The 15,660-nt window shown below is 43.3% G+C and overlaps 1 protein-coding gene across 6 annotated transcripts in view; it reads left to right on the top strand.

Annotated features, from left to right (window-relative positions):
- SEPHS1 (selenophosphate synthetase 1) overlaps window positions 1-14,526 on the top strand; it is a 31,532-nt gene extending 17,006 nt beyond the window's left edge. For 4 of the 6 annotated variants that reach the window (XM_032425704.1, XM_032425706.1, XM_032425703.1 and 1 more), the window contains 4 exons: window positions 981-1,080; window positions 9,686-9,898; window positions 11,480-11,649; window positions 13,022-14,525. In XM_032425704.1, the coding sequence (XP_032281595.1) occupies window positions 981-1,080; window positions 9,686-9,898; window positions 11,480-11,649; window positions 13,022-13,075 (537 nt within the window). In that variant the 3' untranslated portion in view covers window positions 13,076-14,525. Of the gene's footprint in view, window positions 1-980; window positions 1,081-9,685; window positions 9,899-11,479 lie in introns of all 6 variants that reach the window. The other 2 variants (XM_032425708.1, XM_032425707.1) reach the window with 2 other exon arrangements.
- Window positions 14,527-15,660: the final 1,134 nt, after the last annotated feature.

The raw sequence follows: 15,660 nt of genomic DNA, 5'->3' as shown, positions 1-15,660 counted from the left end.
GGCCCTCAAAGATGAGGGGTTTGGGATCCTTCTCCCTACCCCCAACCTGACACCACCTTTACTTTTTTTTTTTTTTTAATGCTCAGAATTGAAAAAAGCAAGATCCAAAGATTATGTAACTGCATAATACGCTTTCATAAAGGTCAGAAGCAACCAAAGAGTAAATTGTTTTGGCATCTGTATGTACGAGAATATTTTGTACGGCAGGAGAAGGACGAGTATAAACTTCAGAATAATTACTGGCTCTGGGGGAGATATGGGGAGCTGTGGGTTAAGGGAAGAGCACATGGATGGACTTCAGTTACTGCACTGGGTGGTAGATTATTGGGTATTATTAAAAAAGAAAAAAAAAAAAGAATGCCTGGATGGTGGCCACTCATGGAGCAGGATGATAGTATTGTGATGCTAGAGTCTTTGAAAATCAGACTGAGGAAAAAGGGAAGCTTCTTTTCTCCTGACCTTTGTGACCGCCTGTGTGGTCACCCCAGGCTGTCCTTAGGGTGCGTGCAGTCAAAGCTGTTTTCACCCTCGTGTGTCCATCGAGATGGCTCAAGGCAGAATTTAGGTCAAGTCGGTAAAAGTGTGATTGTATGACAATGCAAGCCTTCAGCTTGTTAGAGGAGATGGGGAGGAACAGCAGAGTACGTCGGCAGCCATTCCCGGTGTGAGCCGTGCCCGGCCGTGGGGGGCAGCCGCACTGCGGCCCTATGTCCTGCCGGGCTTACGTGGCCAGGAAACTGCACGACTGGACCACGGAAGGGGGGTGGTCAGGGACAGAACAGATGGCATGATTCAGCATCTAATGGGGCGCCTAAAACACGAGTCACAGAAAGCGAAAGTTAGAAAATGTTACTTTGTGTACAAAATTAGATAAACGAAACCTCCAGAAGGTGACCCCCCAAAATACGCTCTTTTTCTTCGAGTGGTTAGATTAATCACATTTTTCCCCCTTTCCTCCTAACCTCTCTTCCTGGTACTAGCCTGAAAAATGGAATAAGATCAAACTAGTGGTCACCCAAGAAGACGTTGAGTTGGCGTACCAGGAGGCAATGATGAACATGGCGAGGCTCAACAGAACAGGTATCGGGGCGGGAGGGCTCGTCTCTGGCAGGGGTCGGCCAGCCGGGAAACATTTTCAGCTTTGCGGGCCACGTCCAGTCTCGGCTACATTGCCCCTCCTCCCTTGGTGCCAATTCCTTAAACATGTGAAAAACCACATTCTTGGCTGGAGGAACAGGCCATGAGCCCGATCGGGCCGGTACTGCGTACCCCCTTCTGTTGGTACCTGGTTTGGGGTCCTAGATCACCAGCGGGAGTCCAGATCCTGTGTGTTCCTGGCAGAAATGTGTTTTAAATGTTGACTTGCAAGAGAGACAAGGAAAGACTGAGGACTAGGGGGAAACACTACGTTAGACGGGGTCGTGGGGTCACGGCAGCTCCTCCTGCAGCACACTTTCAGCTGCGTCCTGGGGTCCCAGGGCGCTGTGGCTCTGCCAGCACCTCTGTGTCCCCCCCCCCCCGCCCCCCGGCGTAAATGCCCTCGCAGTGACAACAGTGCCGAGTGTAGAGGAGAACCAGAGAATAGGGATGGATTCGTGAATTCAGTTTCCAAATTGACGAAACAGAGTTGAGGTTCTGTTTTCTCTCCGTTCCTTCCAGTCCTAAATTTCTGGGATGATGGGCAGTATCGAATTCCTCTGTGCCCCAATAAAAATGGAAAAGAAACTTATGTAGCATGTTTTCAGAAGCATTTGACTTATCAATTCGAGGTGTTCACGTTGTTACTTTGAATTCCCACGTCTGTGTGTGTAAATGAGTAATGACATTCGTGTCGTCATTTTTTTCTTTACATTTCGTTTCTTGTCTAGGTTCTTAATACGGGTAGAAAGTAATAATAATAATAAATAGTGGCTACCAATTATCTGGTAATCAGTCTCAGGAACTTGACCTAGTTTCCTACTTAATTCTTAGGACAGCCTTATTAGGTAGCTGCTGGTGTCCTCTGTTTACAGAGAAGTAACTCGCTCAAGGTCCCACGGCGCGCCAGTGGGGACCCGGGATTTGAAACTACTGCTTATACTGCTTTTAAGTATTACCATCTATTCCTTCTGAACAGCTAAGTAAGAGATTGAAGCTATTCCACAGTCTTTATGCCCAGTAATTGAGCAAATACTTCGGTACTCCACTAAGTTTCAAAAGCAGATTAAAATGACCAGGAAAGTTCAAGAACCACAGTTCATCTTCTAGAAAGCAGCAAGGCTTGCCAAGGGAATTACTTGATATAGTTCAAGTATCTTATACTTCCTCCCCCCCTTTTTTTGGCTTTCATATGGATGTAGAAAATACCAGGCATATTGTGTAATTAAGAAGGAAGCTCTTCTCCTGGGTCTTTGAAGTCCTGACCTCTGACGTGCCAGAGGAACTGTTTCTAGAAAAGCATCTGTGCAGATGATTTGGAAGCAAACCAGCGTGTAGAATGTCAGCTCCCAGAGGGCGGGGATTTCCGTTGGTTTGGTTCACTGCGGTCGCCCCAGCACTCAGAAGAAGGGACTCGTTCTCACTGTAGGTCCTCGTTAAATATGGACCGGGTGAGTTGACTTTGCATACAACATGCTAGCTTTCTTTTTGGTACTTCACGGACTTTTTTTTTTTTTTTTTTTTCATAATCATGTGAATTGGACCCTGTTTCTTCCCTCTGGCCGAGAGGAAATGCATTAATACAGGCAGATCCTGTTCTCAGACCCAAAACTGTTTGACTATAAAAACTGCTCTTTCTCCAGTACCACACATTTCATCAACGTTGATAAGCTTAGTGATGGAAATTCTTACGATTTTTTTCTGGAAATACCAGTTTTCTTTCTCATCATTAATGGCATGTTATACTTAAGGACGTGGGTTGTGTGGCATTCTATTTTGTAACTTGGAAGATGAAGTTCAAAAATCTTTTCCTTAAAAAAAGTCACTCTTTGGGGTGCCTGGATGGCTCACTTGGTTGAGTGTCTGACTCTCAATCTCCGCTCAGGTCTTGATCTCAGGGTTGTGAGTTCGAGCCCTGCACTGAGCTCCACGCTGGGCATGGAGCCTACTTAAAAAAAAAAAAAATCACTCATTTAGTTTTTCAGGATTCCCTGAGCCGACAATCAGAAATGGATTTGAATGTGGGGTGCGCCTGGGTGACTGACTTGGTTAAGCGTCCGACTCTTGAATTTGGCTCAGATCATGATCGCAGGGCTATGGATCGATCCCCGAGTTGGGCTCCATGCTGGGTGGAGCCTGCTTGAGATTCTCCCTCTCTTTCTCTAAAAAAAAAAAAATGGATTTGAATGCATTTTCTTTGTCTTATCCCCTCTATTCTTCACCTTTCTCCAGGTGACTTTGAACCAAATATATGTAACACTTGAATTATTTAAAGAAGAAATATTAGGGTTGACCAGAGGATCTTAAAAGATCTTGCCTGACACTGTGATTTTAAAATTACTTAAAAATGTGAAAACAGATTTTTTTTTTTTTTTTATGAGATCCCAAGTTGATACAAAAGAATTTTATAAAATCTGTGCAGGGCTTAAGGATCAGCAGTGCAACACCATCTGGTATGAGAAACAGAGCCTGGCCTTGGAAGCCCAGAGGTGCCCCTTCCACAGTCCACCCCCGGATTCCTCTGTAGGAGCAGCTACGGCTCTGAAGCTCACGTTCATTGTCATCACTGTAAAGTCTTTTTATCACAGAGACTTGTATCTTTAAGCAATTAGTTTTTTTATTTTTGCTTATTTGAATCCCACCTGTGTGTTTTTCCTGCTGTTTTGTTCACACTTAATGTTCCTGAGCGTTATTCCTGGTGTATGTACTTGTATTTAATTCATTTTCACCACTGTGTACTTCTCCACGCCATGACTGACTTGTCTGGTCTACTGTTCCTGCTGAGAACTTTCTAGGCCCGGGCTTCTGGTTACAACGTGTAAGAGGTCAGTGCTGCTGTGGCTTTTCTGGACGGTGCTCACTATTTTCCAGGGGGCCTTCATGCCACGACGTACAATGATCTGCTACATTCAAAAAATTTCTGTAATGTGTTTTCTTTTCCCATTTATTTTTATATATATATATATATTTTACTGTAAAAATATTTAGATTTTGGGAGAATCTCAATAGATTTAGATTATAGAAGTTCTTAGAAAATGAAAAAAGGAGAGAAGAAACTTTATCCATAGTCTCATAACCCAGAACAGCTTCTGTTACTGTATATTTATGTTTTCTTCCAGGATTTTTTCTTGTGGTTGGTTGGTGGCTTACTGTTTTATTGTTTTATTGTTCTGTTGTTCATGTTTTCAACTAGTGGTTATCATACATTTTATTTGTATGTGGAATTTGCTTTTATTCACTTAATATTACTGAATTCTTTTTTTTCACTTTTTTCAATTCTTTTTTTTTGTATAACCCTAGAATACATAATTTTTAATGCCTGGATGATCCACCAGAGATACACCATAATTAATTTACCTTTTGCCGACTCCTGAATAGTTTTTTGGGGGATCAGATTTTTTCATAGTTTGTTTTCTGCATTCCAGGAATATTTCTTTGGCTGTATTCCAAAGTGAAATTGTAATTATTTAATTCGTATTTGTATTCTTATTTCAATTATTTAATTCTTAATTATAATAATTTAATTCATTTGAGGAGATGCTCTCATCACTTACCACCAAGGCTTTTCCTCTCTATTCCTGTGCCACTTACAATGTACAAGGAGTCTTTTTCCCTTTTCTGGTTCTTCAAATTAAGTCGTTTAACAGTAAGAAAGGGATTTGTAATGGATTGATTTTTATTTGTATGAATTTTCAGTTCCTCGTATTTGAGCATCTGAGATTCCACATCCTTACTTTCTGTACACTGCTGGTAGCGACACTGTGGCAGAAGCTGATGGGGGAGTATGTGATCATATCTACCAAGTTATGTGGACATGTATTTTGACCTAGCGGCCCCACTTCTGTGACTCTGCCTCAGAGCTGCAGTGGCCAGAATATGAGAGGGCATGTCTGTAAGACTGTGCATTGAAGCACTGATTATAATTGCAAAAGAGGGAAACAATCCACATGTCCACAGTAGGTTACAGAGTTGTCTAGTCTACGTGCATACAGTGGAATACCATTGAAATAGAATAGCCATTGAAAGGAACGCAAGATCTTTATTCCTGGATGCTCTAAGAGAACAATCAAACGAGAAAGGGACAGAAGGACGTATATGGTGTGCTACATTTTGTGTGTTCATATGTGAATAATGTGTATTTTATACTTTCAAAAAAGAACAAGGGGAAAATAAATCACTAATAAAAATAATTCGATCTAAGAGGGAATAGGGAGGAAGTAGACCTCTCCGAGTTTGCCTTCGAAATGAATGTTTTCTATGGTTAAAAAATTATATAAAAAATAGCATTGCTTACAATTCTAAACCAAATTTTTAATTTATTTATTTAAAAAGATTTTATTTATTTGAGAGAGAGAGATAGAATGAGAGCGAAAGAGAGAGTGAGCACAAGAGGGGGGAGGGTCAGAGGGAGAAGCAGACTCCCTGCTGAGCAGGGAGCCCGATGCGGAACTCGATCCAGGGACTCCAGGATCATGACCTGAGCCGAAGGCAGTCGCTTAACCAACTGAGACACCCAGGCGCCCTAAACCAAATTTTTTAAAAAGCTGCCTAACATATATCAAGTTAGTGGCAAAACCACATGGGGAAGAATTATTTCAAATCACTTTGAGCCTGATATTTTCAATATGTATCCTCGGGACAAAACCCCACAAAGATATATCATTGCTCGGTGGGCTTCTGTTTGTGAGAATATTGGGATAGTATGATAAAACAGATAAATTAATACAGTTTGGAACAAAGATTTCAAGAATAAAAAGAAGTAAGACTGAAGAAGCTAAGTTAATAACTGTAATCTTTACTTTGGAATTATCAGTATGAACTCAGGATTTTTTTTTCCCCTAAAAATGTTTATTTCCGAGTCCATCGAGAAGGCCTAGAAGCAGCGATAACCTAGTAGTAATGAACTCCTAGTGCCCAGATTCTGATCTGAAAGTTAACATTTCCCATGAAAAAGTGCCAGGACTCCTTGGGGAAACGGCTGATTCCAACTCTGGGAAAGGAAGTACAGAAGATAAGCCTGGGACCTCCTGTGCCTGAAAGTAATGGACATATCAACCAAGGGGGTCGTGCCACCACACCATATCTTGAGGAGGCTCCCACCAGTCAAACGGGGAGAGGAGCAATGTGAACATCAAGAAGAAGAGTGACTGAAGCCAGCTGAAGCATAGCGACTATCTAAACACCAGTGAGACCATAACGATAATTAACATTTTGGGCCACCTTTGGAAGTTGCTAGAGCACCAACACATTCTGAAAATAAATGAATCAATCACACATTTCACCTTTCTTGTGTGGACTGTACTTTGGGAAATCCAAATTCTTTAGAATAGTCACTTCTCATAAATGCAGGAAGAATGATTGAATCATACACTTGCCACTTTTGCTGCCCCCTTGATTTAAGGAACCTCAACAACAAGCATCAGCAGCTGCTAAAACTGTTAGGTGAAAGGTTCAGGTGAAGGTGGTAAGTGCCCCTGACCCCCGCCAATGAAGTACTCTTGCCAGAAAAAATGAACTTGAATCTATCTCATCGAGCCTTGGACCTGTCTGTCAGGATGGGCTTTATGTAAGGTTGTAGAACATGTCACCATCAGGGAAGACAGCCAAATCCAGAATGCAGGAGCCTCTACAGAACAGGTGACTCCATTTGCACAACAAACAGAGGGCATAGGGGAGAAAAAGGGGAAACTGTTAAAAATTCAGAGGTTTAAGAGAGATCTGTTACATACAATATTAATTGCATTGGAATGACAATGGTATTGTGGTTAACAAGTTATTTTTATCTTTAAGAGTTACATATCAGAATATTTACAGGTGAAGTAGTAGGACTAAGGTTTGCCTTAAAGTGATCCACCCCACCCCATCCCACCCCCCAACAAGTAGGCCGGAATAGACAAGACCCTTTCAGAAAGGTGGTAGTGGTTGGAGCTGGGTTTCGTTGGGCACACAGGAGTTTGACATAGTGTACTACCCTTCTCTGCTTCTGTGTTTCATTAAAATTCCTGTAGGAAACATTAGCAACAGTAATCCCTATGCGGGGAGGAGGTGGTGATCGATACCTATTACTGACTAGGATTTGGCGTGTCCTCTTGTATCGTCTGGTCCTCTAAGCTCACCCAAGATGGCACTGGGAAGAGCTTCTGAAGTGCACGTCTTGGCTTCTATTAAATGTCATCAGCTGCCCTCCTGCCCTGGGTGTGTTAATAGAATGGGATGGCTGGTTGCTCGACCACCGTGATGGACCAGAAGTGTCGATTCTTCTCTCCACCTCTGTTGCTGAGAATGCACTTAAGTAAGAAATGTTGGTCTAAAAAGAGAAAATGTGCCAAAAAAAACCAGGGTACTCCTGTAAACATAGGGTGTATTTCATTTCATGAGAAAGAGGTATTTAATTTTTTAAAAATTAGACTTTCAGTTACTCCCCCCAAAATGAAATACTTCAGTATGAATCTAACAAAGTATGTGCATGCTCCATATGAGGAAAACTGTAGAACTGATAACAGAAGTCAAAGAGATGTAAATAAATGGAGAAGTATTCCAGGTACAGGGATAGAAAGACTCAATATCGTCAAGATGTCCGTTCTTCCCAACTTGATGTATGGATTCAGTGCAATCCCATTCAAAATCCTAGCCAGTTACTTTGTGAATATTGACAAACTGGTTCTGAGTTTATATACGGAGGGGAAAGACCCAGAACAGCCAACACAGTGTTGAAGAAGAGCAGTTGGGGGATGGACACCACCCCAGTTTGAAGACGGTGTAAGCTACAGTCATCGGCACAGTGTGATACTGGTCAAAGAATGATAGATTTGTCAGTGGAACAGAATACACAGTCCAGAAATGGACCCACATAAGTAGAGTTTGATCTTTGACAAAGGAGGAAAGACAGTTCGATGGAGAAAGGATCATCCTTTCAACAAAGGGCTCAGGAACAACTGGACATTCACAGGCAGAAGTTCAACTCTAGACACAGACCTTACACTTCTCATAAAAATTAACTCAAAATGGATCATAGACCTAAATGTTAAATTCCTAGAAGATAACCTAAGAGAAGATGTAGGTGACCTTAGGTTTGGTAATGACTATTAAGATACAGCACCGAAAGCACAATCCATTAAAGAAAAAATTGACAAATTGGACTTATTAAAAACTTCTGCTCCATGAAAGAAACTAAGAATGAAGAGACCAGCCACAGACTGGGAGAAAGTCCTTATAACACGCATAGTAATACAATAAACACTAATATGATCCAACAGTTGTGCTCCTTGGTATTTACCAAACTGAATTGAAACTTCTGTCCACCCAAAAACCTGCACACGGATGTTTGTCGCAGCTTTATTCATATTTGCCAAGACTTGGAAGCAACCAAGAAGTCCTTCAGTAGGTGAATGGATAAGTAAACTGGTCCATCCAGACAGTGGAATATTACTCAGTTCTAAGAAGAAATGAGCCATCAAGCCATAAAAGACATGGAGGAAACTTAAGAGCATATTTCTGAGTGAAAGAAGCCAATCTGAAAAGAGCAAACACTCTACAATTCCAATTCTGATGTTCTGGAAAAGGCACTACTATGGAGACAGTCAAAAGATCAGTGGTTACCAGGAGTGGGGGGGAGGGGTGGAATGAATAGGCAGAGCACAGGATTTTTAGAGTAGTGAAAATAGTCTGTATGATCCTCTAATGATGGATGCGTGTCACACATTCGTCAACGCCCAGAGACTGTACAAAATCAAGAGTGAGCGTCTATGTAAACTATGAACTTCATTTACTAATAATGCATCAGTAATGGCTTATCACTTTTAACAAATGTAGTTCACTAATGCTAGATGTTAATAATGGGAGAAGGGGGCGGGGACTATACGGGAACCTCCTGTACTTCCTGCTCAATTTTCTTTAAACCTAAAACTACTTCGAGAACTATTTTTTTATTAGAAAATTAACCTTTTAGGCAATTCACTTGTAGTAAGAGTGCTTTGAATTTAGGTCCGTCTTAAAGTCTTGTTCTTTGATTTTAGGATGGCTTAGATCTGATTTTTCTGGACAGATTTTTTTTTTTTTTTTAGTTTACTGGAAAATTACTGTTGATTGAAGCTGCTGATAGTTCTAAATGGTTCTTGTAGAATAAGAAATAAGCTTTCAGGAGCGCCTGGGTGGCTCAGACGGTTAAGTGTCTGCCTTCAGCTCAGGTCATGATCTCAGGGTTCTGGGATCGAGCCCCGCTTCAGGCTGCCTGCTCATTGGAGAGCCTGCTTCTCCCTCTCCCCATGCTCGTGCCCTCTCTCTCAATCTCTCTTCACTCTCACTCTATCTCAAATAAAAACCTTAAAAAAAAAGAAATCAGCTTTCAGAAATTCACTCTGGTTTTTGTTGTTTTGTTTGGTTGGGTTTTTTTTTAGAAATTACATTTTCATTCCAATGTGCCACCTCCCTGACAAATGGAATTTTGACATCAAAGTGTGTTTAAATTTTTGAGTTGAGGAAGGGTGGCTTTCTTCTCCATCTTCATTTATGTCACCAGATAATAAACGGCTCCTCTGTGTTCTCTTAGCTGCGGGGCTCATGCACACGTTCAATGCCCACGCCGCCACTGACATCACGGGCTTTGGAATTTTGGGTCACGCGCAGAACCTGGCCAAGCAGCAGAGGAACGAGGTGTCCTTCGTGATCCACAACCTTCCTGTCCTGGCCAAGATGGCTGCCGTGAGCAAGGCCTGTGGAAACATGTTTGGCCTCATGCACGGGACCTGCCCGGAGACATCAGGTACAAGGATCCTGGGCCCAGATCTGAGGATTAAACTAGCGAGGCTAATGGAAAGTCCTCTGACAAGGAAGAAGCCAAGTACGTGAGCACGACCCCACTGTGTGTGAGGTCAGTGCTGGTAGATAACCTTGGCCTTCTTAGCACGAATGTCGTCAGCTCCCCCAGGTGCTGCAGGTCACCTGACTCCTGCCCATCTGTGTGTGATCCAGCAGCGTGAAATTCAGTTTTGTTTGGTGGCAGGACTGGAGGGAGGGAGAATATGGGAAAATGGGTCCTTCCTCGGCTTTCATGGGAAACTTAGCATTTGAATGAACTGTGCTCCCTCTCCGTTACATTGAACATGCTGTATGTTTTCCTTGAAGAAAATGTGCAAAATTGCTATTTTAAGAATGAGATAGTATATGATGTCTCCAGAGTGCCCCTTACCTGGACTCTTATGTTTCACCCTGGATATCTTCCTGCTCTTTTCAGTTTTTCATATTTCTCTTTTCTTTCTAACTTTGTAGTTTCCCTACCCTGACAAAAGAGTGAAATCATCTGGGGATGTAAAAATACCGGTGCCTAGACCTGACCCCCAGGAAGCCTGACTGCGGCGGTCTGGGGTGGGCCTGGCCCGCAGGAATGCCAGCAGGGCCTCAGTGGGCTTCTGGGGGTACAGCCAGAGGCGAGGGCCACAGAGCCCTGCCCACCCGCCAGCGCTCTGGGAGGGCCTGCGGTTGTCCGGTAGGCCTCCCATGGCCTCTGTACAGGACCCTTCAATTTCCTGTCCTTAAAACAACAACAACAAACCACAATCCAGTTTCTAGTAAGGAAGTTCCAAGCAGGCACCGGAACTGTTGGTCCTTCATCGGCCTGGAATGGCGCCCACCGGCTGGTGGGCCTGGAGTCAGCAGAGACTACCGTCAAATTCTGTTTCCTTTACTCACAAATGAGAAGTTTTTACTTTTTGTTAAAAGTATAGATACATATTTTTTTCTTGACTGTGTTATTTCCACTTAGGAATACATAAAATTTTCTGTCCTAGCTACCGACATCGTGAGGGAGGCTCTCGTAACATACTTTATGCTTTCTCTGTTTTGAAGATGACAGAGCCAGTGACAGGACCACAGTACTTTGAGGCATACACCTCTTCATGATCTTAACTTTTAAGTTAAAAAAAAAAAATACAGAAAGTCTTTTTTACAAAAGGAGGAATCCACGTAGAAAATCAAGTCAAAAAAAGAAAAGTTCTCTTTTGGTTTGAAATACTTCTCTCAGTGTGGGAAGAAGAAAGTAGCTATGACGTATGTTCCTGCGCCCTCAAAACCTCCCTCCTGCAGTGATTCACACGAGGTCATTTTCACAGTTGAAGCTTCACTGTGTGTGTCCCTTTAATATAGTGGTTCACCAAGAAGCCGCACGTTGCTGTAGCGTGTCCTCTGCGGGAAGTCAGTTGACTGGAAAGGGCAGCTCACTTAGAAACGGGTTGGTGGCCAGAGGGCCGTCTGGGCGAACGTGCCCTGGGAAGCCCGGGGCCGAGAAATTGCCGGCCCGGCATCCTAACGGACGATGATCCTTTCTCTCTCTTTTTCTCTTTGCCAGGAGGCCTCCTAATCTGTTTACCGCGAGAGCAAGCTGCCCGGTTCTGTGCAGAGATCAAGTCTCCCAAATACGGGGAAGGCCACCAAGCATGGATTATTGGGATCGTGGAGAAGGGCAATCGCACGGCCAGAATCATAGACAAGCCCCGGATCATCGAAGTCGCACCGCAGGTGGCCACTCAGAACGTGAACCCCACCCCGGGGGCCACCTCTTAATCTCGACCCAAGTAGCTCTTTGGTTTTGTTTTTAAATAGATCTATTTCCTTTTTCATCATTTCAATTAAAGACTATAAACGACCACAAAAATCTCATTGTGTCTACACATCTGGTGACCTTAGGTCGATTTGTGAGTGGATGCAATTAATAAAATAAAATCCATTGCCTTTTTTTCCTGTTACATTAACTGAAGATGCACCTAATCTTGAGGCAGCTTCTGAGTTGAGAATTATATTGTTATCCAATACTGTTGATTCATTTTGAATCTTTAGACACTTATCTCTTGCCGCATAGGCTCTTTTTAAAGGTGCTTTCCCGTAGCACAGACATACCCGTCGTGGTGTCAGATAGCACTTGGTGTCTGTTCAGTTTGTGCGTATTTATCATTATCGGTCTGGTCTTTTGTAAGTGTCTTGGATGGTATTCTGGAAAGGTGGAATTGGTCAGTGACACAGTGGTATCCCAAGAGCAAGAGGGTTGCATGGTTCCTTCCAGTCCTTGCTTTGTAAAGCCCAGCGTTCTCATTCAAGAGTGTCTCTTTTGACCCAGGACATTTTCCCCGTAGTGTATTCAGTTCAACAAGGCAAGTGCTTAACTCTGCATGGAAAGCACTTTGGGGACAAAAAAAGAAATTAACTTTTTTTGTAGCCTTCCTAATATTTACAGTAATACCATTAACTGTTTTCTTTACGGACAGCAAGCAAGGATCCTTTTTGCAATGTAATTAGATGTTCTCTAGTGCAACAAGGAATTGGCCTTCCGGAAGGGCATTCATGTATAATACTCATTTACAACTCAATCTATAATTAACTACACAAATAATTTTGAAATATAATCAATAATAAAGACTGTTCTCTGGATGGTAGTGGTTACTACATTTTATATTTTGTATAGTGATTTCAGGCTTTTTGTTTTCCTAAACTCAGCAGTTCTTTAGCTGAATTCTTAGCATTATTTTGTCCTTGGCGCCAGTACTTTTTTGTGCACGCTTTTTGTGATTTGTGTTAAAAAATCTGCATTGCCAACGTCGCAGCTCGAACTGAAACTTGTTATTCAAATAAATATTTAATTTTTTTTTATTGCTCTTGTATAATCAGATGCCCCCTTTAGTATCATTTTAGAAGCGTTGGGAGGGTTTTGGCTAAAAGTACAATTTATTGGGGAAAACTAGATTTTAGTTTTATAAACTTTTAAGTCTTTCATGGGGCCTATATTTTCTTGAATTAAATTTTGTAGTGCTAGAACAAATAGGCGATCTAAAAAGGTGTTTATCTGTGTTACTTAAAAACAGAGGCTTCCTTCTATTTTAACCCACTAAACCATAAGGACGGATCGCGGTCACTAAGCACCAGCGCGCTGACTCTTCGAGTGTCCACCTGAGAGAGAAAGCAGCCGGCCCTGCGAGTCTCTGATGCTTAAGGGCACGGCACCAAAGCCCTGGCGACAGATCCTCTTCTTGCCAAAGGAAGCCACCCCCGCGCCCCGGAAAGGACGGCCCTGAAGAGGCTTTCCTTTGGATGTGCCCGCCCTCCACCAGAAGCCAGAGGGCAGCCTTTTCCCAAGTGTAGCTGGAACTCAAGCCATAAGTACGGTGTGCGGGACCTGAAAGGCTGCTTCGGAACTGACATTTGTTGGACGTTTTCTAGGGATTTATACAGATGTTGGTCCTCAAAAGCTACAGACCAGTGGTCTACAAAATAAAATGTGTTGGAAACCTCTGAGTAAGGTGAATGTACTGTTGGGCTTATTTTTTTTTTTTTTGGATTCACTAGTGATGACTAACTCCGAATTCTTTTTAATGTTGATCATGCCTTGAATGCTGGTGATTTCCTCGGTGGCAGGCATGCTGAGAGGAAGCGAGCTAAGCGGATTATGCACCCGAGGAAACCATCTTCGGGAAGATTCGTATTAATAAAATGGTGGGTACCTAGAGGTCTGGGTAATGCATGTGATCCCGAGGGGAAAGGACGGGTCTTTAAAGCATGGTTTCCCAGAGAGCATTCCAGATCACCTGCAGTAGGATCACCTGGGGGGTGCTTGTCACAGGCACATTCTCGGGTCCTGCCACAGACCCACGGAGTCCAAGGTCGGGTGGTCTAGGGAATCTGTCTTTGACGAGCACCCCACGTGGCCAAGTGCACTGAAGTTGGGACCGCAGATGTAAGGACGGAGCAGAGGGTTAGGAGAGGCGAAAGACAGAAGGACAGTGGAGTTTGGCTTCTTAGCAAGATCTGTTTAGGGTATCATAACATTTGGTGGGTAGTTCATTATTTGGCTTCCTGGTATAGTGATTTATTTTCTTCAAGTCCTGTGACGTAGTTGCATCCAAAAATACAGCTTGTTAAAATGCACAGGATTTTTACATACAGCCTTTCTGAAAAGGCTGGGCCCTGGTAAGCTCAATTATCCTTCGGGCCACACAAGTGACTCGCCAAGGAATATCAAGCTTAGCTTATTTGCACAGGCTGTGGAAACATTGACTGTAACTCTGTCCAGGAAGAGAAACAAATAGGATATAAGCAATATGTACTTTTGGGCTAAATACTTTTTAAATAACTTAGTACACTGTAGTAGTCTCCCAAGTTCTGCATGCGTTATGATGAATAAATGCAAGTGTTTAAGTTGTTCTGATTTGAGATGTATGAGCCAGCAGTTTCGGTCTGAATTTAACGTTGCCTTTAAAAGAGTTAAATCTGAATTCTAAGTTTTACAATCTTACTGTGTAAAGAGAGACCAGAATAGCTATACTATACTACTGTTACTATACTTTATTTTCAGAAGGAATAAAGCAAGCCTAGATAATGATGCCTCAGATACTGAACTGTCTTGTGTGTGCATGTGTGTGTGTACAAAGAGATCTAGATTTCTCTCTACCTACCTTCCCATGCTCAGAGCACCCTTTTTCTCTAGATGAGGTATTGGTGGCATAGACAATATAATTTACTTTCGACAGCAATTTGTACTTTTTCTCATTAAAAGTCTGCATATTAACAGTGCCGTTTTTGAACATGCCAGGGTGCACAAGGGAAACCAACAGATTCAAAAACCAGTTCTTAAAGTAGAGCATGGGAATAGCATTTTGCCTCTGGTTGAGTCTCCGTGTCTTGAACCTAAACATGGCTCAACCAGGTGAACCATGGTCTCACCAAAGTCCTGGAACCAAAGCCCAAGTGAACCATGGTCTCACCAAAGAGGCTGGAACGAGACACTGCTGGGCGGAGAGTCCCGCATGCATCCGGCTCCCTGCTCAGCAGGGAGTCTGCTTCTCCCCCCCTCTGCTGCTCCCCCTGCTTGTGGGTGCTCTCTCCCTCTCCCTCTCTCTCTCTCTGAGAAAATGAATAATAAATGAAAATAAAAGTAGCTATTTACACAGCCCTCCAGAGCCCTCTGCCAGTGTTCATTTCTGTTCGAGGAAACAAGTGGTGGCTCAAACAGTGTACGCTGTAAATAAATCTATTCACAAGAATTGCTTCCGGGCCCTGCAGGGGCCAGCAGGGAGGAAGATCTCACAAGCCCCCGCTGCCAAGCCCCGTCCCCCGGGCCTGCGGGCAGACTGTGGCATGATTTGCTTTCCTGTAGTACCGGCAAAGCTAGCAGTTTGGGGCCAGGAGTTCAGAGAAACATCCAATCCCCAAATATTTGAATCGTCAAACAGCAGGGCCGTTCTCGACATGACACGTCCTCTGGGGTATCTTTCCCTCCCCGGGCTTGATAGCACTTCTGTCTGGCCCCCCGGCTTCCAGAGTCACGGTCTTACCCTCCACTGCACTCCTGGTTCTCAGAGGTTGGAGCTTGCCCCAGTCTCTAGAGTTATCAGCGGCCACCATGACGGTCGCTTGGCTCTCACTGGTGTCCTCAAGGGGCATAGGGTTCAGGGGGCAGCATCACAAAGTGATATGGGGACCCCTGAATCGCTGCACTGAGGACAGTTGCTGACTCCCATTAACTGTGACATGACCGAGAAG

Source organism: Phoca vitulina, unplaced genomic scaffold (genome assembly GCF_004348235.1).
Source record: "Phoca vitulina isolate PV1807 unplaced genomic scaffold, GSC_HSeal_1.0 scaffold33, whole genome shotgun sequence".
NCBI classification, from domain to species: Eukaryota; Metazoa; Chordata; class Mammalia; order Carnivora; family Phocidae; genus Phoca; species Phoca vitulina.
This window is presented reverse-complemented; position numbering and strand designations above follow the sequence as displayed.